This window comes from Mobula birostris, chromosome 8 (assembly GCF_030028105.1).
Source record: "Mobula birostris isolate sMobBir1 chromosome 8, sMobBir1.hap1, whole genome shotgun sequence".
Classification (NCBI taxonomy): Eukaryota; Metazoa; Chordata; class Chondrichthyes; order Myliobatiformes; family Myliobatidae; genus Mobula; species Mobula birostris.
The window spans coordinates 149,956,409-149,984,307 of record NC_092377.1 but is presented as its reverse complement, the minus strand read 5'-3'; the positions used below and the strand labels follow the sequence as shown (position 1 = coordinate 149,984,307).

The window sequence follows — 27,899 nt, the reverse complement described above, 5'->3', positions numbered from 1 at the left end:
AGCTTGCATCCACCAATTGCGCTGGCAGCTCACTCCACACTCCCATGACCCTCTGAGTGAAGATTTCCCTCATGTTTCTCTTAAAGTTTTCACCTTTTGCCTTTAACCCATGACCTCTGGTTATACTCCTATCCAACATGGATGGGAGGTGTATGGAGGGATATGGTCTGTGTGCAGGTCAGTGGGACTAGGCAGAAAATGGTTCGGCACAGCCAAGAAGGGCCAAAAGGCCTGTTTCTGTGCTGTAGTTTTTCTATGGTTTCTATGGTTTCTATTTCTAACCTCAGTGGAAAGGCCTGCTTACATCTACCCTATCTATACCCCTCATAGTTCTCCGTAGAGGATAACTCCGTTGGTGGACCCCAGTTTCGCTTCAAGGACCTCTGCAAGCGCACATGAAAGCCTTAAAAATCAAACAAAGAGTACTGGGAGGATACAGCAGATGACTGCAACAAATGGCGAGGCACTCTTCAGCAACACTTAGAGCAAGGCAAAAGAGTGATCCTGAGTCAGTTTGAAGAGCAGAGAGCTAAAGAGAGAGCACAGCAGACAGCGGACAACAACTCCACGATGCCCTACACATGCAGCAACCGTGGCCGAGCCTGCTGTTCCAGGATCGGCCTCAATAGCCACAGTCGACGCTGCTCGACAAACCAGTGACTACCAGAGGCACAGTACCCATGGTCGACCATGACTGACGGAGGCCACACACACACACACACACACACACACACCCCCCCCCCCATAATCTTGTACATCCCCAGTTTTAATTAATGGCCTTGTCTTCAGCAGCCAGGATCCATGCTCTAGAATTCCCCCTCCACCTCCCAATTTCTTTTTCGTCTATTAAGACTGCATCTTATTGACCAAGCTTGCTTTTGGTTATCCATTCTAATATCTTCTGATCGTTGAACGTCTGCTCTAATAACTTTAAATCTTTGTTGGATAATCTGTGTATGACTCATCTTGGGACATATTACTATCAGGAGGCTGCAATTTAATACAAGTTGTTATTGTCTATAAATAGTATCTTTAATTCAAGCAGTCATTTCAGAATCCTGGTTAGAGAGAAATACCAAGAAAAGGCCCCAATGCCCTCTACCGATGATCCTTCACCCATTTATTATAAATTAATTATTTATTGTTTGCCTTAACAAAACAGGCAGAAATTCAAAAAAAAATCCAGTCTGCAGGGAAGAGGACAAGCCAAATTAATTCCACAAGTGTTTCATGCAGTGGATACAAATGTCACTGAAATATGCAGTGCATTGGTTTTACTGAAATGCATTCAGCTGACATTATCTTTGATGTTTGAAATATGGGAGCATTCAAAGTTCAAAGTAAATGTATTATCAAAGTACATATATGTTACCATGTACAACCCTGAAATTTATTTTCTTGCAGGAGTATTCAGTAAATCCAAGAAGCATAACAGAATCAATGAAAGACATTGCCCAACAGGGTGGACAAACAACCAGTGTACAAAAGACAACAACCGTGCCGATGCAAAAGAGAGAAAAAACAATAAATAAATATAAATATTGACAACATGAGATGAAGAGTCCTTGAAAGTGAGCCCACAGATTATGGAATGATAATGCAATTCAGGATAAAAGCCTATCCCCACATCATGGTGGACAATAATGCACAGCAACGGACACCAACAGTCCAATGTACTGAGGCATTAAAGATGGAAACCTATCAATTTTGCTCGATTTTCTCACCTACACTCATTAGCTGTGTTATCTACTTTTCTCCATCAATCCAGCTGAGCTGTTCTGGGACACCAAAGGCTACGTTAGATACTAGAGCTACTGCCTCATGGCTCTAGTGAAGTGGGTTTAATCCTGACCTTTAGTACTGTCTGCATGGAGTTTGCCCTCAGTGCTCCAGTCTTGCCCCACATCCCAAAATTGTGATGTTCGACAGGTTGTTTGGTTACCCTTAAATATAGCAGTGTGGCATGTGAATCAGGCAGGAGCTGATTGACGTATGATAGTTTACCATGAATTTTGTGAAGAATGGGATTGTTGGGATTACAGTGAGATCTGGCAGAGTCTGGATAGGCCAAATAGCCACCTTTAACATTGTATGAAAGTAAATACAAAGTTCAGCATGGTGGCACGGCTAGTAGAGCTGCTGCCTCTCAGCACCAGAGACCTAGAATCATCCTGACCTAGGGCGCTGTCTGTATGTCTCTCTGGTTTCCTCCCACATCCCAAAGACATGTGGGCTGGTTGGTTAGTTGGACACTGTAAATTGCTCCAGATGTGTTGGCGCCGCTAGAATCTGGGTGGAGCTCATTTCCAACTCATTTGGAAACAATAATAAAATTAGATTAATGTAGGATTTGTTTCAATGGACAGTTGATCGCCAGTGCGGAGTCGGTCAGTTGACAGACCTATGACCTTGCTCTAACTCTCTTTGACTCTATGAAAATGACAGCAACACTTGACCTCTTCACAGATCACTCATTTGCTATCCTCAAAATAAAATGCTGAAGTATTTATTTCTAGGTCAATTGTTAGAAACAAAAGACTCTTGTTGATAGTTAAGTTGTAAGGTTGGGCAGAACAGCAGAGGATAGACTTTGATGCAGGAAAGTTATGCATTTTGTAGGTCGAAATCTGTTTGGACATTCAGATTAAATGCCAGGGACTTTGGGGTGCAAGTCCATTGCTCACTGAAAGTGATGTACAGGTAGATTGGGTAATGCAGAAGGCATTTGGTATGTTTGCCTTCAAAGGCTGAGGCATTGTGTATAAGGGTTCAGAAGTCATGTTGGTTAGACTGTGGATGGAGTACTGTGTGCATTTCTGGCTGTTACACTGTAGGAAGGACATGGCAGCAATATAGAGCATGCAGAAGAGATTCACCAGGATGATGCCTAGAAGGTAGGATTGCAATTATAAAGAGAGATTGGACAGACTGGGTTTATTCTCACTGGAACACAGGAAGATGAGGAGTGGCCTTTTACTGGTTTACATTATGAGGGACATAGATAGACAATAGGAGACATAATTAGAGTCATTTTTCCAAGTGCAGGGGAGTTTAGAACCAGAGGACATAGGTCTAATAGAGAGGAAGAAATGTAAATAAAATCTAAGGGGTAAATTTTAACACTGAGGGTGGGGGTCATCTGGAATGAGCAGCCAGAGGAAGCAGTAGAGGCAAATAAAATTACAACATTTAAAAGGTACTTAAATAGAAATGGTACAGAAGGATAAGGATCCACTGCAGGAAAATATGATTAGTCTAGACAAACATCATAGTTGTTATGGGTGTGAAAGACCCACTTCTGTACTGTATGACTTGATAAATACTGTAATGCCTATTTCATAAATGTGTCCAAGTGTCTAATTTTAAATCACTGCATAGGTAGGAAAATATGATCAAGGTACCATAAGCAACTGAGAAATTAATTGATATGTCCCACAGTTCTTTTTCAATGCCATGACCAAGAAAGTTTTGTGGCTGAGCCAAATTTTCTTTATATGCAAGCCAAAAGGTGATGGGTGATAAAAGCATATGAATTAGGACACGGGTGGTTAGAACAAAGAAAAATAAATACTTTCAAAGCTGCATTCAAAATTCTTTGGGACACCATCTCTTTAAACAAAGGAAGAGGTCACTGAAGCAGTCAGTTCATTATAATTTCAAATGGTGCACTAGGTGCCAAAGTTTTATCGAAAAATTTTATATTATCATGACAAAAATCCATAACCATGAGCACATTTTACAGCTAATCCCACAAGTACAATTGGAAACTTTCCATTTTATACAACACCACAGAATCAATCCATCCCAAGCCCTCTGAAAATTTGGCTACACTCACAACCAAGTTTATGTCTGAGTGTAAATTCACAGGAAGACTCGTTTTATTACCAACCTGTGTTATCATTTGCATAATTCAGTACCTTTTAAATTGGGGACCTCATTTTCAGAGCTCTCCCACGGTGAACTCCAAAAGTAGAAAATAATTGCAGAGATGTGGAACAAAGTAGGTTGCTCTACAAAAGATCTGGCACACACTAAAACAACTTTTTCAGCCTTCACTGCTATAATGTTCTATAATTCAATGTTGAGTTCTGGAGTTGGGAGGTCACGTTGAACACTTACAAGATGTTGGTGAGGCCAAATTCAGAGTATTGTGTGCTGTCCTGGTCATCTACCTACAGGAAATATATTAATAAGCTTGACAGAGCGCAGAAGAAATTTACGAGGATGTTGCGGGGACATGAGATGTTAGTTTTTGGGAAAAATTGAAAGGACTTTATTCTCCAGAGCACAAGAGAAGGAGAGATTATATGTGGCCAGGGTAGCTAGGGTGCCTGAGACTTTTACACAGCATTGTAGTAATTTTATGTGCTGCACTGTACTGTTGCTGCAAAAAAAAAATGACATGTGTACATCAAAGGTTACTGGGAGAAGGCTGGGAACTGGAGTTGAGGATCAGCTATGGTTGAATGGCAGAGCAGACGCAATGGGTCAGGTGGCCAAATTCTGCTCCTATATCTATATCTATGAACTAGAAGGGCTGAAGAGCCTGTTTCTGTGCTATAGTACTCTACGACTCTATATTAAATCATGCTACGATATGCAGATTGTAATTAGGCAGGACATTTTCTGCTATGAAGAAACAAAATGCATAATACATAATCCGGCATTTTGCTTCTATATTAATAGGGCCTGTTCATTAGTACATTCAGGCTACCAGATGTGCACAACCACTCAGTTAAGATCTCTTCCATCTGAGCCAATCCATATGCACTTCCAGTAATATCTGATTGAGGGGGCATTCAGCCATGGTATTGCACTTCCCAAAATCAATTGTGCTACTCCTACTCCAGCTTCTTTGCTATATGCCTGCAAGATTTCTCTGCAAATATTTATCCAATTTCTTATTGACGTGAATGGCAGAATTGGTTTTTATCGCTGTATCAGGTGATGTATTCCAAATCTCAAAACTCTGCTGTGCAATTGCCTAATCCTTATCTCTCTTCTGGCTCAATGCCAATATATCTGAGCTTTCAGTTATCAATATTTCAGCTGTTAGAAACATTCATCTCCATGTAAAGACTGTTCCTTCACATTTCAGAATCGGAATCAGAATCAGATTTAATATCACCAGGATATGTCATGTAATTTGTTGACTTTGCGGCAGATGTACAATGCAATACATAATAAGAGAAAAAATACTGTTAATTACAGTAAGTATATATATTTAATCGTTAAATTAAATAAGTAGTGCAAAAATGGATATAAAAAAGAAGTAAGGTAGTGTTCATGGGTTCAATGTCCATTCAGAAATCAGATGGCAGAGGGGAAGAAGCTGTTCCTGAATCGCTGAGTATGTGCCTTTACACATCTGTAACTCCTTCCTGATGGTAACAATGAGAACAAGGCATGACCTGGTTGGAGGGGGCCCTTAATGATGCCTTTTTAAGGCATCACTCCTGGACACTATGGAGGTTAGTGCCCATGATGGAGCTGACTAAGTTTACAACTCTCCTCAGCCTACTTCAATCCTGTGCAGTAGCCCCCCGCCCCATACCAGACGGTGATGCAGCCAGTTAGAATGCTCTCGGTGGTACATCTGTAGACATTTTTCAAGTGTTTTTGGCTCCTCAAACTCCTAATGAAATATAGCTGCTATCATGTCTTCATAATTCTATCTAGCATATTAAAGGCAGCAAATGCTAGAAAAAGCAACACACAGAAAATGCTGGAGGAACTCAGCAGGTCAGGCAGCATCTATGTAAATGACTGAACAGTCGTTGTTTGGGACCAAGACTCCCCATCAGGACTGAAAGGGAAGGGGGAAGACACAAGAATAAAAAGGTGGGGGAGGGAGGGAGGTGGGGGGAAGGAGTACAGCTTGAAGGTGATAGGTGAAGCCAGGTGGGTTGGATTATAGGCGGAGAAGAAGAAAGCTGACAGGAGAGGAGAATTGACTATAGGAGAGGTGGGGGAGACTCAGTGGGAGGTGATATGCAGGTGAGAAGAGGTAAGAGGTAACACACACAAAATACTGGAAGACCTCAGCAGGAAAGGCGGCATTTGTAGAAAGAGAAACTGAATTAGTACTTCAGATGCAAGAACTAAGAAAGATAGAAGATAAATCGGCATTAAGTTGCAGAGAGAGAGGGGGAGAAACTGATAGGACAACCGATAAAATTAGGCCATTGTGACTGCCTTGAACAGCACCTTATTAAGGGGACAAATACCTCCCACATTTCATCCTGACCTATCTGTGTGTGGCCCCCTGCTTTGTTATAGGAAGCCCAATGTGAGCTGGAGGAATAACGCCTCGACATGGTTCCCCCAAAGCTGTGCGGCCAAGCAGTAACCAAGATGCTCCCAAGCACATAGCTTTTGTCGCCATGCAGCTGGAATTGGACGCAGCTAGAAAAAGTTTGCAAAATATGAAAGACTTTCTTTGTTGTACTGTATTTCATTATACCTTCCAATAAATAAATAAAATCAAAAGCATGTAATTTTTCTATGTTCATTCTAAATATTCATTGTATGCATATTACAAAAAATCATTTAAAGTGCCATAGAGTTTTGAGGCCATGTAAAAATTTTCTGCTCAGAGCAATGGTTGGTTCACACAGCTGTAAAAAAAAAACACGTAGGAAAAGTTTTATGTCAATTTCTGTACCAGCATGCTGCAGCTTTTTGGTCTCAATATTAAATTAAGTAACTTCATGCAACTTATTTTCACTGCATCATAACTGGCAAGTCCATCTATGATATTGGCTCACATTTTCCCTCTCTCTTGCCACAATTTGACTTACCAGTCATGTCCACAGTGGTGCCTTTCAGAACTCTCATTCATGTTCTCTCTTTGATTGGCTAAATTAACCCATTAACTTGATGATGTCATTTACGGATTCCTATGGCAATTCTGGCCTCCTTTATGAGAACTTGATTGTCCTTCCCACACTCTTTACAACTTCAAACCAACTTGTTTAATCTTTTCATCAGTTCTGACAAAGATTTTCTGAAGGAAACATCAACTCTGCTTTTCAGTGTACATGATCTCCTAAACTACCTGCATTCTCTGTTTTTTATTTCAAATTTCCTGCATCTGTGTTTTTTTTAAATTTCACGATCTTACCTCTATAGATATCATTGTGGAAATATGTATTGAACCTTGTAATTTTTGTAAGCATTTGATGTAACAAAATGGAGTTGTACATATCCCAGAGTGCTAAGCTAATATGATACAATATATGTATGTAGCTACAAGAAATCTGCTTACTAAAGGAATATGTTATTGTCCGTACCCAATGTAGTGAACATTGTGCAAAAGAAAAGGAAGTAGCAGAGACAACTCAACCGTAGACGGCAGACTGCAAAAAAACGACTGAGCTTGCTGGAAATAGTAACCTTGTCTCGTTCTTATTTAAAAAAGGAATGTTTTGTAAACAGTATTGGAAGTCTCCTACCATCCCTGATGGGAGTTGAGGTGAACTTTCCCCTTGCAAGTAATAAAGGCACGTGATAAAGATCCACTCAGTGTTGGTATTGTGTTTTTGTGAGACTTAGCGGAGAGATACTTGACATCCCCCTAAACAGGACTCCAAATTGTCTTTTTGAAACTTCATTGAACGTAGTTGGAATGTCTTGCGCATCTATTGAGTGAAAAGTTTAAAAAAATCACTACTACTTTAATAGAAATAGTAGGTAGAAGTTCTACAGATATCTCCACTATATTCCACCACTTGAAAGCTTTTCCTTTGTGTCAAAGCAATCCTGTGACTGACTCATATGCCTATTACAGGAAATGAGCATGGAATAACCAAGGATTTGTAAAAAATAACTTTTATCTCAGCAGCTACAAAATTTCCTTGCAGCTTAAAAAAGCATGAGAAGTGAAAACAATCAGCCTGCATGCTTTTGCTGGAATGAATTCAATGATCATGGAAAGCAAAATATTTAGTGCGTTTGATGCTGGCCTAACATCCTTACCTCCAGCACAAATGCTTGATGGCTCAGCTGCCAGGATCTCAATACATGACTTCTTCAAGATCTAGTTATTGGGGAGAAAGAAGCAACAATCAGCAATCCTGTAATGTTTTTCTGTCCTGGCATAAACTGGGGAAGTGCAATTACTCCCAATCATAAACATGTGCATATCTACTGAAACACGAGAAAAGTCTTCATTTTTTTCAATCATGAAAAATTTGAACTCTTTGAAGCATAGGAGTCTAAAACATCCTGATTTGGTGTTTTTGGAAGGGAATATCTGAAAAGAATGTCGGGGGCCAATTAAATGATGACAGAATCAATATGAAAGCTTTGAGTTCGGGTTATGACTTCATTAAGCCCCCATGGTGAACGATGAGGAGTCCATGTAGCCCCTTGGACTTGCTCCATCTTTTACTAACATCACATCGAATATTTGTTTCAACTCCATCCATCTGCCTTGACGCATGCTTTCTTTAGAGTCTTAACCAGCAAACCTAATGCACTCAGACAAGAGTGATTAACCATGCTAGCATCAACTAATCTTTTTGAGAGACAGTCCCACAAGATTCAAAGCACATTTATTATCAAAGAATGTAAAAATTATACCCTTGAAATTTGTCTGCTTACCGGCAGCCACAAAGTAAGAAACCTGAATAACCAAATTTAAAAAAAGACCAAAATTCACTGCACAGAGAATAAGAGAGAGAGGAGGAAAAAAACACATTCAAACAACAGAAGCAAGCCAACAGCATCTCGAACCAGACTGAATCCCAGATCCACTCCAAGATCAGCCAACATAGATCCAAGCTTCGATCCCCTGTACGTCACACGAAAGGGGCAGAAACACATGGCAGCTGGATCAGTTCGCTTTGCGTGACTAAGTGTTCCTAAACTGAATACCCACTCCTCTGAAGTCTGGTTATGTCTCTTTGCTCTTGACCAACACCCCACTGCAAAATAAACTCTTCATTTATTTATTTATTTTCCTTGTTAGTTGCTTGCGAGGTTCCTCCAACCCCAAGCAAATCATACTGTCATCTTCTGTAATCCGGGCACACGGTTTAGCTGCATTTACACTGAGCATGAGGGAGCTTATACTTCCAATCAGAAATCAGGAAGCACTTCCCAAATTAAATCTGCCAGATTTACAGAGATTTGGCTCCAGGAATCCATGATAACTACATAGATCATCAATGCAATCAGTACTGGAAAAACAGACAAATTAGTAGTAGGGCACATAGAAAGGGAGCTCTGTACGTACTGCAACATTTAAGGGGCTATATAATGCTAATAATGAAGTTCCAGTGGGCATTCCGATTCTTAACATTTACACATTGACATGGTACGGTGATAGAATTTGACCAATGATGGTGACCATCTTTAGAAGCAGAAAGAAGGATTTATTTCTACAGTGTGGGACACATAATCTTCAGGTCTTTCAGGGTTTCCCAAAGCTTATGTTCACCTAATTATTTTCCAAGATCTGGGAAGAGATGGAAGGTAAATATTTATTGCCCATCCACAATAACCATACAGAAGTTGGTGATAATTCACTTTCTTTCTTTCTTTATTGATTGATTGATTGATTGATTGATTGATTTATTTATTGATTGATTGATTGATTGAGAAACAGCATGGAATAGGCCCTTCCCAAAAGGGCACACTCAGTTTAACCTTAGTCTAATCATGGGAGTGAAAGACTGGCAGAAATGAAAGACCCTTGTGGAGACGCCATGTGCCACCTAGGCACCAAGGGTTCAGACGACAACGAATCATGGGAGTATTTACAATGACCAATTAACCTACCAACCAGTACATCTTTGGACTATGGGAGGAAACCGAAGCACCTAGAGACCACCCACGCGGTCATGTGGAGGACATACAAACACCTTACAGGCAGTGGCGGGAATTGAACCCGAGTCGCTGGTACTGTAAAGCGTTGTGCTAACCACTATGCTGCTGCGCTGGCCCAAAGCATTGTTTGAACTGCTGTGACCCTTCATGAAGGTGCTCTCACAGTGTTGCTGAGGAGAGAGTTTCAAGAATTGGACCTCATGGCAGTGAAGGAACAGCAATATATTTCCAGAGCAGGAAGGTATACAACTTGGAGAAAAACCTGCAGGCAGTGGTGCTCATATGAAGAGAAGCTTTTGCCCTCACTGTTAAAGACCACATACTTGGGAGGTGTTGCTGTAGTAACTTAGGCACATAAATGCGATGCTCTTTTATCACTACGACCATCAGGAAAGAAGAACAGGGGCCTTAGGTCCCACACCGCCAAGTTCAGAAACAGTTATTACCCTTCATCCATCAGACTTTCTGAACCAGAGTGGATAATTTTACTAACCACAACACAATAAGGTGGATGAATTGAAAGTGCAGATTGTTATTAATGATTATGATATAGTTGGGATCACAGAGACATGGCTCCAGGGTGACCAAGGATGGGAGCTCAACGTTCAGGGATATTCAATATTCAGAAGGGACAGACATGAAGGAAGGGGAGGTGGGGTGGCGTTGCTGGTTAAAGAAGAGATTAATGCAATAGAAAGGAAGGACATAAGCCGGGAAGATGTGGAATCAATATGGGTAGAGCTGCGTCACACTAAGGGGCAGAAGACACTGGTGGGAGTTGTGTACAGGCCACCTAACAGTAGTAGTGAGGTCGGAGATGGTATTAAACAGGAAATTAGAAATGTGTGCAATAAAGGAACAGCAGTTATAATGGGTGACTTCAATCTACATGTAGATTGGGTGAACCAAATTGGTAAAGGTGCTGAGGAAGAGGATTTCTTGGAATGTATGCGGGATGGTTTTTTGAACCAACATGTTGAGGAACCAACTAGAGAGCAGGCTATTCTGGACTGGGTTTTGAGCAATGAGGAAGGGTTAATTAGCAATCTTGTCGTGAGAGGCCCCTTGGGTAAGAGTGACCATAATATGGTGGAATTCTTCATTAAGATGGAGAGTGACATAGTTAATTCAGAAACAAAGGTTCTGAACTTAAAGAGGGGTAACTTTGAAGGTATGAGACGGGAATTAGCTAAGATAGACTGGCAAATGACACTTAAAGGATTGACGGTGGATATGCAATGGCAAGCATTTAAAGGTTGCATGGATGAACTACAACAATTGTTCATCCCAGTTTGGCAAAAGAATAAATCAAGGAAGGTAGTGCACCCGTGGCTGACAAGAGAAATTAGGGATAGTATCAATTCCAAAGAAGAAGCATACAAATTAGCCAGAGAAAGTGGCTCACCTGAGGACTGGGAGAAATTCAGAGTTCAGCAGAGGAGGACAAAGGGCTTAATTAGGAAGGGGAAAAAAGATTATGAGAGAAAACTGGCAGGCAACATAAAAACGGACTGTAAAAGCTTTTATAGATATGTAAAAAGGAAAAGACTGGTAAAGACAAATGTAGGTCCCCTACAGACAGAAACAGGTGAATTGATTATGGGGAGCAAGGACATGGCAGACCAATTGAATAATTACTTTGGTTCTGTCTTCACTAAGGAGGACATAAATAATCTTCCAGAAATAGTAGGGGACAGAGGGTCCAGTGAGATGGAGGAACTGAGCGAAATACATGTTAGTAGGGAAGTGGTGTTAGGTAAATTGAAGGGATTGAAGGCAGATAAATCCCCAGGGCCAGATGGTTTGCATCCTAGAGTGCTTAAGGAAGTAGCCCAAGAAATAGTGGATGCATTAGTGATAATTTTTCAAAACTCGTTAGATTCTGGACTAGTTCCTGAGGACTGGAGGATGGCTAATGTAACTCCACTTTTTAAAAAAGGAGGGAGAGAGAAACCGGGGAATTATAGACTGGTTAGCCTAACGTCGGTGGTGGGGAAACTGCTGGAGTCAGTTATCAAAGATGTGATAACAGCACATTTGGAAAGCGGTGAAATCATCAGACAAAGTCAGCATGGATTTGTGAAAGGAAAATCATGTCTGACGAATCTCATAGAATTTTTTGAGGATGTAACTAGTAGAGTGGATAGGGGAGAACCAGTGGATGTGGTATATTTGGATTTTCAAAAGGCTTTTGACAAGGTCCCACACAGGAGATTAGTGTGCAAACTTAAAGCACACGGTATTGGGGGTAAGGTATTGATGTCGATGGAGAATTGGTTAGCAGACAGGAAGCAAAGAGTGGGAATAAACGGGACCTTTTCAGAATGGCAGGCGGTGACTAGTGGGGTACCGCAAGGCTCAGTGCTGGGACCCCAGTTGTTTGCAATATATATTAATGACTTGGATGAGAGAATTAAATGCAGCATCTCCAAGTTTGCGGATGACACGAAGCTGGGTGGCAGTGTTACCTGTGAGGAGCATGCTAAGAGGATGCAGAGTGAGTTGGATAGGTTGGGTGAGTGGGCAAATTCATGGCAGATGCAATTTAATCTGGATAAATGTGAAGTTATCCACTTTGGTGGCAAAAATAGGAAAACAGATTATTATCTGAACGGTGGCCGATTAGGAAAAGGGGAGGTGCAACGAGACCTGGGTGTCATTATACACCAGTCATTGAAAGTGGGCATGCAGGTACAGCAGGCGGTGAAAAAGGCGAATGGTATGCTGGCATTTATAGCGAGAGGATTTGAGTACAGGAGCAGGGGGGTACTACTGCAGTTGTACAAGGCCTTGGTGAGACAACACCTGGAGTATTGTGTGCAGTTTTGGTCCCCTAATCTGAGGAAAGCCATCCTTGCCATAGAGGGAGTACAAAGAAGGTTCACCAGATTGATTCCTGGGATGGCAGGACTTTCATATGAAGAAAGACTGGATGAACTGGGCTTGTACTCGTTGGAATTTAGAAGATTGAGGGGGGATCTGACTGAAACGTATAAAATCCTAAAGGGATTGGACAGGCTAGATGCAAGAAGATTGTTCCCGATGTTGGGGAAGTCCAGAACAAGGGGTCACAGTTTGAGGATAAAGGGGAAGCCTTTTAGGACCGAGATGAGGAAAAACTTCTTCACACAGAGAGTGGTAAATCTGTGGAATTCTTTGCCACAGGAAACAGTTGAGGCCAGTTCATTGGCTATATTTAAGAGGGAGTTAGATATGGCCCTTGTTCCTACGGGGATCAGGGGGTATGGAGGGAAGGCTGGGACGGGGTTCTGAGTTGGATGATCAGCCATGATCATAATAAATGGCGGTGCAGGCTCAAAGGGCCGAATGGCCTACTCCTGCACCTATTTTCTATGTTTCTATGTTTCTAACACTGAACTGATCACTTAACACTACTTATGCACTCACTTTTGAAGAGTCTACAACCCATATTTTCCGTGTTATTTATTTACTTGTATTTGCACAGTTTATCTTCTCTTGCACATTGATTGTTTATCAGTCTTTGTTTTGTGTGTAGTTTTACCCTGATGCTATTGCATTTCATTCTTCTACTGTGAATGTGCCTGCGAAAAATTGAACCTCAGAGTAGGATATGGTGGCATATATGTACTTTGAACTTTGAAGTCATTGCATATTGTTAGCGGAGGAAGTAAATGTTTATGCTGGTGAGTGGGGAATTAATTAAGTTATTTTGTCTTGCATGGTATTACTGAATGGTATGATAAATTGTAAAGTAAAATAACCTGCATCGAGCTGGAGGTCGGGAAGCTGCGGGTCAGCAGTTGCTCCCCACAGAAGGACTGAGTTCGACCTGTTGATCTCCTTGATGCTGACAAAGGATGTTTTTGAAATTCTGAGATGTATGTGATTATTGGTGCGGATTGCGCTTTATATCAGTCTTCTTCAGTTTTTCTGTTTTCTTTCTTGCTACTGATTGGCAGGTAGATGATATGTTACTCTTGTGGGCGAGGGTGGGGTTGGGGGAAGGTGTAGAGCTTGCAAGTTTTGTTTCCTTTTTTGTGTGCGGGGGAAGAGTGTTGATGTCTTTTCTTTCAACAACTTCCATGGTTTTCTGTACTTCATGGCTATCTGGAGAAGACGAATCTCAGAATTGTATCCTGAGTACATACTTCGGTAATAAAATGAACCTTTGATCCTTTGAACCCTTTGAAATTCTCTGAGCAACCTACCATGCAAACTTTAGTGAGGGGTAGATAAGTTCGCTGAATATATCCTGAGCAGCCTGCTATGCCTATATGATTGAGGGATAGCAGTGTTCATTGACACATTTCAAAACACAAACTGAGCTAAACTCTGTTGGGGCATTTTTGCAGTGGCGGCCTGTGGGGAAAGAGAAAATATCTGTGCAAGTACTGGGGTATGACCTCCTCCTCAACAACAGCCTCACAATGTTGGGGAGGGGGTGCGGGTGGAACCTAGCAGAGGAAAGTCACAGTGGTCAGGTTTCTGGCACTGAGTCTGTCTCTGTGACTCAGAATGGAATGGGGGAGAAGAGGTGATAGGGGATTCTTTAGTTAGAGGCAGAAAAAGGAGGATCTGTGGACGTGAACGAGATGCCTGGATGGTATGTCGCCTCCCAGGTACCAGGGTCCAGAATATCTCCGATTGAGTGCTCAGCAATCTTAAGTGGGAGGGTGAACAGCCAGAGGTCATGGTCTATGTAGACACAAATGTAGACAGGAAGAGTGGTGAGGTTCTGCAAAGTGAATTCAGAGAGTTAGCTGCTAAGTTAAAAAGCAGGACCTCCAAGGTTATGATCCCAGGATCGCTACCTGTGCCACGTGCTAGTGAGGCCAGAACTAAGAAGATTATACAGTTTAATATATGGCGAAGGATTTGGTGTGGAAGGAAAGGCATATGATTTTTGGATCATTGGGCTCTCTTCCAGGGAAGGTGAGACCTGAACAGAGGCGACAGCTTGCACCTAAACTGGAAGGGGACTAATATTCCAGTGCAAACAACGGGAACTCTGCAGATGCTGGAAATTCAAGCAACACACATCAAAGTTGCTGGTGAACGCAGCAGGCCAGGCAGCATCTCTAGGAAAAGGTACAGTCTTGGCCTGAAACGTCGACTGTACCTCTTCCTAGAGATGCTGCCTGGCCTGCTGCATTCACCAGCAACTTTGATGTGTGTTGCTTAATATTCCAGTGGGAAGGTTTGCTAGTGTTGCAGTGGGTAGGGATTTAAAATAGAGTTGCGGGGTTGGGAACCAGAGTGCCGGAACAGATGGTGGAGAAGTTGTGGAGACAGATGTTGTTATGACCTCAGACAAGGTCAGGAATCAAAAGGCTGTGCATGGTGCGACTAATGTCCTGAGCTTTGCATATTTCAATGCAAGAAGCATTGTAGGAAAGGCAGATATGCACATAGATCAACACTTGGAATTATGATATTATAGGTTATAAAGAAAGCTAATGGCATATTGGCCTTCATTGCTCAAAGTATTGAGTACAGGAGATGAGACGTTATGTTGAAGTGGTATAAGACATTGGTGAGGTCTAATTTGATATTGTGTACAGATTTAGTCACCTTTCAACAGGAATTATGTGAACAAGGTTGAGAGAGTACAGAGAAAATTTAGACAGATGTTGCCGGGTCTGGAGGGCCTGAGTTATATGGAAAGATTGAATAGTTAGTACTTTATTCCTTGGAATGTAGAAGATTGAGAGGAGATTTAATAGAGATATACAAAATTATGAGGGGTATGGATATGGTAAATGTAAGCAGACTTTTTCCACTGAGGTTGGGTGGGACTACAACCAGAGGTCATGGGTTAAGGGTGAAAGGCAAAATGTTTAAGGGGAACATGAGGGGAAACTTCTTCTCTCAGAGGGTCTTGAAAGTCTGGAATGAGCTGACAGCAAAAGTGATATATCTGAGCTCGAATTCAATGTTTAGAAGAAGTTTCAATCGGTACATGTATAGTAGGAGTATGGAGGGTTATGGTCTAGGTGCAAGCCGAGGGGTTGATGGTTGCTATAAGACCATGAGATATAGGAGCATTATTAGGCCATATGGCCCATTGAGTCTGTTATTTCATCATGGCTGATCCATTTCCCTCTCAGCTCCAATCTCCTGTCTTCTCCCACATCCCATCATGCCCTGACTATCAAGAATCTATCAACCTCTGCCTTAAATACACCCAATGACTTGGCCTCCACAGACACCTGTGGCAATGAATTCCACAGATTCACCACTCTCTAGCTAAAGAAATTCCTCCTCATCTCCATTCTAAATGGATATCTCTCTATTCTGAGGCTGCATCCTCTGGTCTTAGACTCCCCAACCACAGAAAATATCTTCTTCACATCCACTCTCTCGATGCCTTTCAACATTTGATGGGTTTCAATTAGAAACCCCCTCATTCATCTGAATTCCAGTGAGTACAGTCCCAGTTACTTGATGCTATGAACAAATATCAAGGAAAAATGCCATTGTCATACCTGAACTTTACATGGTTCATGAGGGAGGCTCATTGATGGTAAAGATAAAGATTAGCTTTATCTGTTACCTGTAGATCGAAACATCAAAACATATGGTGAAATGCGATGTTTGAGTCATTGACTAACACAGTTCAACGATGTGTTAGAGGCAGACCACGAATATCGCCAAGTTTCTGGTGCCAACAGAGCATACCCACAACTTACTTCCTGTAAATCTTTGAATGTATGTGGAAGGAAACCGGAGTACCCGGAGGAAACCCATGCAGTCACAAGGAGAACATACAAATCCCTTACAGACAACAGTAGCTATTGAATACCAATGGCTGGTGCTATAAAACCTTATCATACTGTGTTACCCCTTTTCCCACTGCAGGCTGTGAAGCTGCCTTACAGCTTTGGAGACAAGCGGTTTCTTTGTGAACTTTGCACGTTCTCCTTGTGACTAAATGGACTTCCCCAGGGTGCTCGGATTTCCCAAAGGTGAGCAGGTTCTTGGTAAGTTTACCACTGTAAGATACCCTTAGTGTAGTAGAATGGCAGAGAATCGGGAGGATGTTGAGGTGCACGGGAGATAGGACAGGTCGCAGGCAAATAAGTGGGAGAATTGGACTGATGAGATTGCCATGAGAGATGGCAATAGAGTTGATCATCCTAATGGCTTCCTATCTAGTCAGCAAACATGAAATAGAAATATAGGAACAAAAGGAAGCCATAAGGCTTTAAGAACATAAGACATAGGAGAGAATTAAACAATTTGGCTCTTCAAGTCTACCCTGCCATTTGATCATGACTGATTTATTTTCCCTCTCAACCCTTCCTCCTGCCATTCTCTGTTCTAAAGGGATATCTTTATATTCTAAGGCTGTGCTCTTTAGTTGTAGACTTTCCCACTGTTGGAAACATCCTTTACACCACCACAGTACACTCAGTGGCTACTTTATTAAGTATAACTGTTCGTTCATGCATCTATCTAATCAGCCAATCATGTGGCAGCAACTCGTGCCTGAAAGCATGCAGACATAGTCAAGAAGTACAGTTGTTGTTCAGACCAAACACCAGAATGGGGAAGAAGATTGATCTAAGTGACTTTGACCATAGAATGATTGTTGGTGCCAAACAGGGTGGTTTGAGTATCTCAGAAACTGCTGATCTCCAGGTATTTTCATGAATAACAGCCTCTGGGGTTTACAGAAGATGGTGCAAAAAACAAAAAAAAAATCCCAGCGAGTGGCAGTTCTGTAGGCAAAAATGCCTTGTTGATGTGGGAAGTCAGAGGAGAATGGCCAGACTGGTTCAATCTGACAGGAAGCCGACAGTAACTCAGGTAACCACGTTTGTCTTAATAGTGTGGCTTAATAGTTTGCTGTAGTCAGAGTTTAGTTTAATAGTGTTCACATGGAACCGTGAAAAAGAGAGATGGTATTGCATGCGGAGTCCACAATACTGATTATTTAACTGCGTATTCCCAGCAGCAGCTTTAATGAGCTCTCCTGAGAACAATCTACCCAATCCTATACCCCATGCTCCTTCAAATTGCCTCCTACCCAAAGGTCTATTAATTCTCTTCTGAAAGCCTTAAAGTATGATTCTTTTACCACATCTTACAGGTATTAAGTTCCAGATCATCACACTGTGAAAGAAAGTCACATAAATCCTCCCTAAAATATTTGACCATCTCCTAACCTTCATTCAGAGAATGATCCCAGCTTCTCAGGTCCAACCTTGTAGTTGGAATTGGTTGACACTGTTGTGAATAAGTCTACTGTTACTTCAAATGGAGTTGGTTATTCACAACTATTGATGAGGGCCAGTTAACACACACAAGTGACTCTTCTGAAGAGTCGAAATGTTGGCAGTTTATTTCTTTCCAGAGATGCTGCCCGACCTGCTAGTTCCTCCAGCATTTTGTATCAGTTACTCCGGATTTCCAGCATCTGCCGAATCTTTTGTGTACAAGTGACTCTTGGAAGATGTTTTTGTCCATTTGTCATTCCCACAGTAAGCTGGGCTGTTTCACTGGTCAAAATTCACACTGATTCATTTGCAAACTATTTGTTAGAATTGCCCTTGGATATTTAATTTCCACAAATTTCTAGCCAGTAAATTGCCGCAAGTCGAACTGAGAAATATCCCAACAGGATATGACTCCTTAAATAAACCCATCTTAAAAATTGTTAACGTTTGATGCCATTTGAATCACAATGTGGTAGATATTAGAGTGGCTTCAATGTCAAATCAAGTACCAAAGTGAAATGATGCCAATGAAAGAAATAATGAGCTGGGAGGGAGAACGAGAAACAAAGAAACATTAAGGAAAAATATCAATTTGTGTTCAAATTATACATCAAGAACTATTGTAACTTATACTTCAAATTGTACTTCAAGAACATTGTTGGTAGAATCTCAGGTGGTGACGAGAGGGCATACAGGAGTGAGATAAGCCAACTAGTGGAGTGGTGCCGCAGCAACAACCTGGCACTCAACATCAGTAAGACAAAAGAGCTGATTGGGGACTTCAGGAAGGGTAAGACGTAGGAATGCATACCAATCCTCATAGAGGGATCAGAAGTGGAGAGAGTGAGCAGCTTCAAGTTCCCGGGTGTCAAGATCTCTGAGGATGTAACCTAGTCCCAACATATCGATGTAGTTATAAAGAAGGCAAGACAATGGCTATACTTTAGTAGGAGTTTGAAGAGATTTGGCATGTCAACAAATACACTCAAAAACTTCTACAGTTGTACCGTGGAGAGCATTCTGACAGGCTGCATCACTGTCTGGTATGGAGGGGCTACTGCACAGGACCAAAAGAAGCTGCAGGAGGTTGTAAATCTAGTCAGCTCTATCTTGGGTACTAGCCTACAAAGTACCCAGGATATCTTCAGGGAGTGGTGTCACAGAAAGACAGCGTCCATTATTAAGCACCTCCAGCACCCAGGGCATGTCCTTTTCTCACTGTTACCATCAGGTAGGAGGTACAGAAGCCTGAAGGCACATACTCAGTGATTCAGGAACAGCTTCTTCCCCTCTGCTATCCGATTCCTAAATGGATATTGAATCTTTGGACACACTACCTCACTTTTATTAATATACAGCATTTCTGTTTTTGCATGTTTTTTTTAATCTATTCAATAAACATAATTGATTTACTTGTTTATGTATTATTATTTTTTTGATTTGTTATTATCTTTTTCTCTCTGCTAGATTATGTATTGCACTGAGCTGCTGCTGCTAAGTTAACGAATTTCACGTCACATGCTGGTGATAATAAACCTGAATGGATTCTTATATAAGTTGAGGGAATTACGCTCCATGGCATTAAATATTGATTTCTAGTGCCCTGAATGCTGTGTGAAATTAAAATTAGCACAATACCAAAAATGGACAACCCAGATTAATCGTGCAATTCTGATGAAGAGTCTCAGACCGAAATGTCGGCTGTTTATTCTTTCCCATAGATGCTGCCTGGCCTGCTGAGTTCCTCCACCATCAGAATCAGAATCAGGTTTAATATCACCGGTAGATATAGTGAAATTTATTAAATTTGCAGCATCAGTACAATGAAATACAAGATAAATGTAGAGAAAAGAAACTGAATTACAGTAATTTTATACACATACAGTGCCTATAAAATGTACTCACCCCCCTTTGGAGGTTTTTATGCTTTATTGTTGTAATGGCTTCTCTGTAATGTTTCCTGGCTAAGGCTAATGTAATAGCTTCTCTGTAATGTTCAGGTAATGGTTTCTCTGCAGCAGCAATGTTTGGGTTATGGCTAGAGATAACAGGGCTTTGGAATGCAGGGGTTAGCCAGTGAGGAAATGTTGTCCTTTCTTGTGTGTCTGGGAGTCAGGTTTTTTGCGGTCTTTGGTTGAGGAGAGATGAAGAGGGAGGATGCGTGTGGAGAGAGATGGTAGACGACCGGATGGAGTGGACTGGGATCTGAGGGTCCAAAGGTCGGCAACGTTCGGAGGAGACCGATGGTGGAAGAATGCCTACTGAGTGAGCTCCAACGTGACTTTGACTTGACTTGGACCCTTTTTGTTTTTGTTTATTTTCATTTCTAACCCTATATTCAGATTAAGTTTCATAAAATTCTATCATTTAATTGCATATGGTGTACTGTCTGATATTTTGCATTGTGAGTTTGTAACTGGGGGTAAATTACACAGCATCCACACAAACGTGATTACCCAGTTTGGCGGGGCCGAAGGCTGATTCCCCTCGAACACGAGCTGGGCGAACCTGAGGGTTACGTTGTTTTACAACAGTGGATTTAAACAGAAAAAGACTCTTTTGTATCAAAGTGAAAACAGATAGTGATCTAAATTAATTACAAATATAAAACACAAGTAAATTGATTGCATAAGTATTCACCCTCTTCAAGTCAGTATTTAGTAGATGTATTCTGGAAGCAGCCTTGAGACTGTGTGGATATGCCTCTATCAACTTTGCACATCTGGACACTGCGATTTTTCCCCATTCTTCTTTACAAAACTGCTCAAGCTCTATCAGATTGCATGGGGATTGTGAGTGAACAGCCCTTTTCAAGGCCAGCCACAAATTCTCAATTGTATTGAGGTCTAGACTCTGACTTGGCCACTCCAGGACATTAATTTTGTTGTTTTTAAGCCATTCCTGTGTAGCTTTGGCTTTATGCTTGGAGTCATTGTCTTGCAGGAAAACGAATCTCCCAAGTCACAGTTCTCTTGCAGACTGCATCAGGTTTTCCTCCAGGATTTCCCTGTATTTTGCTGCATTCATTTTACCCTCTCCCTTCACAAGCATTCTAGGGCCTGCTGTAGTGAAGTATCCCCACAGCATGATACAGCCACTGCCACGTTTCACTGTAGGGTTGATGTGTTTTTGATGCTGTGTGATGTTTGACTTAAGCCAAATATAGCGTTTAGTCTGATAACCAAAAAGCTCAATTTTGGTTGCATCAGACCATAGAACCATCTTCCAGCTGACTTCAGAGTCTCCCACATGTCTTCTGGTAAACTCCAGCTGAGATTTCATGTGAGTTTTTTTCAACCAGTGGCTTTCTCTTTGCCACTCTCCCATAAAGCTGGGACTGGTGAAGCACCTGGGCAACAGCCTCTCCCATCTCAGCCACTGAAGCTTGGAACTTCTCCGGAGTTGTCATAGGTCTCTTGATGGCCTCCCTTTCTTGCATGGTCACTCAGCTTTTGAGGACAGCCTGCTCTAGGCAGATTTACAGCTGAGCGATATTCTTTCCACTTCTTGATGATTGACTTAACTGTACTCCAAGGGATATTCAGTGACTTGGAAATTTTCTTGTATCCATCTCCTGACTTGTGCTTTTCAATAACCTTTTTGCACAATTGTTTGGAGTGTTCTTTTGTCTTTGTGGTGTAGTTTTTGCCAGGATACTGACTCACCAGCAGTTGGACCTTCCAGATACTGCTGTATTTTTACTACAATCAATTGGTCTCCAAAAACAGATCTCCATTTAACTAATTACGTGACTTCTAAAACGAATTGGTTGCACAAGTGATGATTTGGTGTGTCATATTGGGGGGGGGGGAGAATACTTATGCAATCAATTATTTTGTGTTTTATATTTGTAATTAATTTAGATCACTTTGTAGAGATCTGGTTCCACTTTGTCACCAAGGAGACTTTTTCCGTTGATGAATGTCAAAAAAGCCATATTAAATCCATTACGATTCAATGTTGTAAAACAATAAAACATGAAAACTTCTAAGAGGAGTGAATACGGGTGAATACTTTTTATAGGCACTGTATGTGCCTATATATATATATATAATTAAATTAAATTAAGTAGTGCAAAAACAGAAATAAAAATGTAGAGGTAGTGTTAATGGGCTTAATGTCCATTTGGAAATCAGGTGGCAGAGGAAAGGAAGCTATTCCTGAATCACTAAGTGTGTGCCTTCAGGGTCCTGTACCTCCTTCCTCATGATAACAATATGAAAAGGCCATGTCCTGGGTGTTGGAGGTCTTTAATGATGGACGCTGCCTTCCTGAGGCACCACTCCATGAAGATGGCTTGATTAAGATGGAGGCTAGTACACATGATGGAGCTCACTCATTTTACAACTTTCTTAAACTTACTTCAATCCTGTGGAGTAGTCCTCCCACTCCCATACCAGATGGTGATGCAGCAGTCAGAATGCTCTCCACTGTACATTTATAGCGGTTTTTGAGTGTTTTAGTTGACAAACCTAATCCACCCCAGCATTTTGTATGTGTGTTGATTTGGATTTCCAGTATCGTTCGTGCTTGTGAATCGTGCCGTGTACTTTATACCCCATCACAGCAATTCTCAGAGTTTGGCAATTCATGGTTCTGTATGCTGTGTGCTACTAATTGCACTCCGTTTTTTCATACTGTTGCCCATGGTAGCAGCGTCCTATAAACTATTTCTTTAATTAAAAACTTACCCGTGGAAAAGCAGGGATACAAGTTCCAAGTTAAGACCAATGTCAAGTTTGCTATATTTCATCAGCTGGTGGAGTGTCAGGTTGTGATATTCACTGGGGTGATTTGCTTCTGCTTATGCCAAGAATGTTCATATTTTGCAGCTCTGCTGTAACATTCTCCCTAATCCAAAAATCCCTCATGGATTATCGGACGCAAAACATCCGCACCACTAGTAATTCCTATGGAATGTGCTGATGTGTATCAATGCGCCTGGAAGCAGTACACAATTTTAACACTAGATAACATGAAGTTCACAGGATCACTATCATGAGATGGGAGATTCATTTATTTCCTAATTAAAATATTCTCTTGGAAAAGGAAATCACTGCAAAACCAGCATTTGTTGCACCCCCCCCCCCTCAAATGTATCAGCTCAATATCTCAATTTCTTAACCCTGTCTTCAAACATCTCTATGGCCTCACCCATCCCTAAATTTTTTGAGATATGATTACCCTCTGAGATAATTAAATTCCTTCATATCTGTTCCTTCAGGGTTCATTTTTTTCTTGCGAAGTGAACAGATTCCAGAGTGTAACACTCAGTCGTTGAATGACTGTCTATGGTAGAAAAAATACATTTAAAGTGAGAACGGTTTGGGGAAGGTCTGAAATCTCATGAGTGGTTGGACTGGAGGAGACAGAAAGTGGCAAGTCCATGTAGCGTTTTGAAATCCTGAATAAGAATTTTAAAATCAAGGCACTGCTTCACTAGAATATTAGTCAGTGAGCATAGAGTTGGTACAGAACCAATAGCCTTTTTGCTAATTCCCTGCTTAGCTCTCAAGATTGGCCCACACTGTATCTGCTGACTAAATATGTCAAATGAAATTAATCCCATCTGCCTGCACAAGTGCCTGCTCTAAATGTCTCTTGTCTCTTAAACAATGCTAGAACATTAAACATCCATCTCCAGGAACCCCAACACCCCTCCCCTACACCACCCAGGTCACACTCTCTCCTTCTTGCTGCCATCAGGAAGAAGGTACAGGAGCCTCAGGACTCAAGCCACCAGACTCAGGAGCAGTTATTACCCCTCAACCCCTTGAACCAAAAGGGATAACTTCACTCAACTTAACTTGCCCCATCACTGAACTGTTCTTATAACCAATGGACTCACTTTCAAGAACTCTTCATCTCATGTTCTTGATAGTTATTGCTTATTTATTATTATTATTATTATTATTTCTCTTTTTTTCTCTTTCTTTTTGGATTTGCACAATTTGTTGGCTTTTGCACACAGGTTGTCCACTCTGTTGGTGCGGTCTTTTGTAGAGTCTATTATGGTTATTGGATTTATTGAGTATACGCACAAGAAAATTAATCTTGGGGTTGCATATGGTGACATATACAGTAACTGCTTTGATAATGAATTTACTTTGAACTTCGATCAAATAGTAAGATATAAATAAGTTGCAGATATGGGTGGAGAAATGGCAGATGGAGTTTAAACTGGCCAAATGTAAAGCTTTGCATGTTAGGAGATCAAATGTAAAGAGACAGTACACTGCCAATGGCTAGACCTTTAACAGTCTTGATGTGCAAAGGGATCTTGGGGTTCAAGTGCACAGCTCCTTGGACGTGGCTGCACAGGTTGATAGGGTGATAAAGAAGTAATATGGCATGCTTTCCTTGGTCAAGGAACTCAGAGATGGGGCAAGTAAAATTTAGTGAAGTTATCCCCTTTAATTCAAGGGGTTGAGAGGTAACAATTGTTCCAGAATCTGGTAGTATGAGTCCTGAGTTAGATACCTAACTTATAGTTAGCCTCAACCTCCTTCTTATAATGGGACTACCATGAATGAATGCACTACTCCAGATGTCTAACTTTATAATTAGGCATGTGCTCGAAGGAAAGGTGGTCAAACCTGGCTTGTTTTCTCTGGAGTGTCAGAGCCTGAGGGGACATTTAGAAATTTATAAGATTATGAAAGGTATAAAGAGTATAGACAGTCAGTATGTTTTTCCCAGGGTTTAAATGCCTCTGCCATTGCTTTTGAATTATCACCTGCGTGGAGAGGGGGAGCCTGCTGCATTGTCAACAGCTTGCTCTCCATATCGTGCTACTCTGGCTTGAAAAAATATCCAGTAGATGGCCAAGATGCAATATCTATGGTCAACACTGTCCAATGGAGGGGGTGTTGGGTTCATTACAGGCTGGACCTGTTCTGATCCAGATGTTTTTAAATGTTAAAGATTAGCTTTATTTGTCACATGTACATCAATACATTCAGTGAAATGCATGATTTGCATCAAGGATGTGTTGGGGACAGCTTGCAAGTGTTGCCAACGTAACATGCCCACGGTTTACTAATCCTGACACGTATGTCTTTGGAAAAGTGGGAGGAAACCGGAGGAGCTGGAGGAAACCCCCGCAGTCCTGAGTGGAATATACAAACACCTTACAGACAGTGATCGAACAGCTGGTGCTACATTACTGAGTCACCCTTTACAACATGTATAACATGTGGTTAGTAAAACAGTGCTCATTGGCAGAAAATGCCTCTTTAGCAGGGCCTTACTGTTTGAGTCAGAGTCTAGGTGTACGCAATTATTGATATAAAAATCGGTGCAATCAGTGACTTTCTGTATCAATATGATTTGGTGGATGTCTGGACATCTTTCATTCCATAATCTCCAGTGCATTTGTGAACAAGCTGCTATGAACAATTACACTGGACAACAAAGATTTTGCTTTCTGAATACTTTTGGGTGTACCTTATGGATTTTGGGCTACTTACTATGAAAAGCAGCAGAAAATTTCCCTATCATGCACTTTTTAAAAAAAAAATCACTTATATTTGCTATTTCAATTCATAATTCAAGTTAATTAAATTGTTGCCACAATGTAAGCTGGAAAGTTTTCCATCTTGTCCAAGCATGCATGGGCCTACTTAGGCAAGGTGGATGCTACCAGGCAGGACAAGTTTTAGAGAGGCTATAAAAGCATCATGCACACACCATTCTATACGTTGCATTCACATGTACATCGGTTTGCGATCACATTGATGTGTATGCTCCATGTACACAGCATATTGTGTGTACTCATTATAATAAAGAAATTGTATTTTCAGGAGTATTTGTGATAGCAAAATGTCTCACCAGTGTTGCAACAGCCGCAGTACTTTCTGTTACATATGTGGTGAGCATACACTTAAGTCTCAAAGACGGAATATGACTCCTCTTATTAAGAAAGCCTATGAGCTCTACTTTGGGTGTAAGGTTGGTGACCAAGGCAAAGCTTGGGCTCCTCATATTTGTTGCACAACACGCACTGTCGATCTTAGTGCTTGGCTCAGAGATACTCGGAAGTCAATGCTGTTCGCTGTCCTGATAACATGGCAAGAGCAGAAGGATCATGTGGTGGACTGCTACTTCTGTCTGACCAGTGTATCTGGTTTCCCTGCTAAAGACAAGAAATCTATTGAATACCTCAGTCTCCCTTCAGCCATGAGGCCTATGCCACATGCAGATAGCCTTCATCTACAGAATTCACCAGAGACTTGGAGTCTAGAGGAGACAGGCGAAGATGTCATGATGCAAGAGCCAGGAGTGGAAAACAACACTGATAGTGATACAGATTTTGAACCGTTTATGTCGAGGGAACCTCATCTGATAACTCAGCCTGAGTTAAGTCACCTGGTCAGAGACATAGGTTTGTCAAAGACAAAAGGAGAATTACTGGGTTCAAGATGCCAGGATGGAATCTGCTGTCACCAGGCACAAATATTTCCATTAAGGATTTTGATACTTGAGAAAGAATAATTGATGCCAAGTTTAAGGAAGGCATTTTTGTTGATCCACAAACCAAACAGGTCATCAGCGATAAGCAATTTGAAGAACTTCTAGTGGGACTGGAGAAAATCACATGGAAGGCATTCAAGTATGTTGTTTAAATATTTCCTGGCAACTACAGAGCACCAAACTATGTGCAGCTGGTTGACAATATGCTTCAAATATACAAAACCACAAAGTGCAAAGTGTTACTGAAGATTCATTTTCTACATTCTCATTTGGACTTCTTTGCTGCCAATCTTGGCGCTGTCAGGGTCAAGCATGCTGAAAGGTTTCATCAGGTCATTCCGGTCCTGGAGAAACAGTATCAGGACAACTGGAATCCATCAATGTTGACTGATTATTTTTGGACACTTAAGCAAGAAGCACCAAACACTGAGTGCAAAGGAAAATCATCAACAAAACATTTTTAGCTTAGTTGAACTATTGCAAAGCATATATTCAAGAAAAATTAATTTCTTGTTTCTCTAAATTCCAAAATCATACAAGTAGTCTGAAATTATATTTGCGTTCAGCTTCAAAGTGTGTATCATAACTACAAAAAATTCTGAGGAAGTAACACTTTCAAAAATGTTTGCTGTCCAGCATAAAATGAGATGTTCTGCGGCCAGTAACATCGTCCTGAATTTATTTAATTAATTAGAGTGATAAATAATACGGTACAGAAATGAGCACTTCTGCTCAACCATCAAGACATTAACACTAAATTAATTTCAATATTCCTACATTCCTATAAACTCTCCCCAGATCCTACCACTCATCTACAACCAGGGGCAATTAACCAAATGTCTCACATTTCTTTGGGATGCGGGAGGAGAAGGAACACCTTGAGTAAATCAAAATGATCACAAACACGGAAACTTCAAAGGGAGAGCATTGGGTCAGGGTTGAACTGAGTCATTGAATTTAAATGTTTCGTCTGCCACTCGAGGACAGCACAGTAGTGTGGCGGTTAGCGCAAAGCTTTACGGTACCAGCGACCCTGGTTCAATTCCTGCCTCTACCTGTAAGGAGTGTGTACATTCTCCGCATGACCATATGGGTTCTTTCAGGTGCTCTGGTTTCCTCCCACCATCCAAAGACGTACCAGTTGGTAGGTTAGTTGGTTATTGTAAATTGTCCTGTGATTAGGTTATGATTAAATCGGGGGATTGCTGGGCAGCATAGCTCTGCACTCACGTCAATCAATCAATCAATAAATAAATTCTGGAGGTTTGAACTGACATCACACATCACTTGACTTGGCCTCTAAATGACTAATAAAACTACCGTGTCACCATTCCCCTTAAATCAGGGGTTTCCAAACTCTTTTTTGATGCAATAGAGCCTTACCATTAGCGGAGA

General features: G+C 41.2%; 1 protein-coding gene across 5 annotated transcripts in view; it reads right to left on the bottom strand.

Moving 5' to 3' along the window:
- LOC140201838 (anthrax toxin receptor 1-like) overlaps positions 1–27,899 on the bottom strand; it is a 281,124-nt gene that overhangs the window by 159,061 nt on the left and 94,164 nt on the right. For all 5 annotated transcript variants that reach the window (XM_072266548.1, XM_072266550.1, XM_072266547.1 and 2 more), the window contains exon 9: positions 7,978–8,038. In XM_072266548.1, coding sequence (XP_072122649.1) covers positions 7,978–8,038 — 61 coding nt within the window. The remainder of the gene's footprint in view (positions 1–7,977; positions 8,039–27,899) is intronic.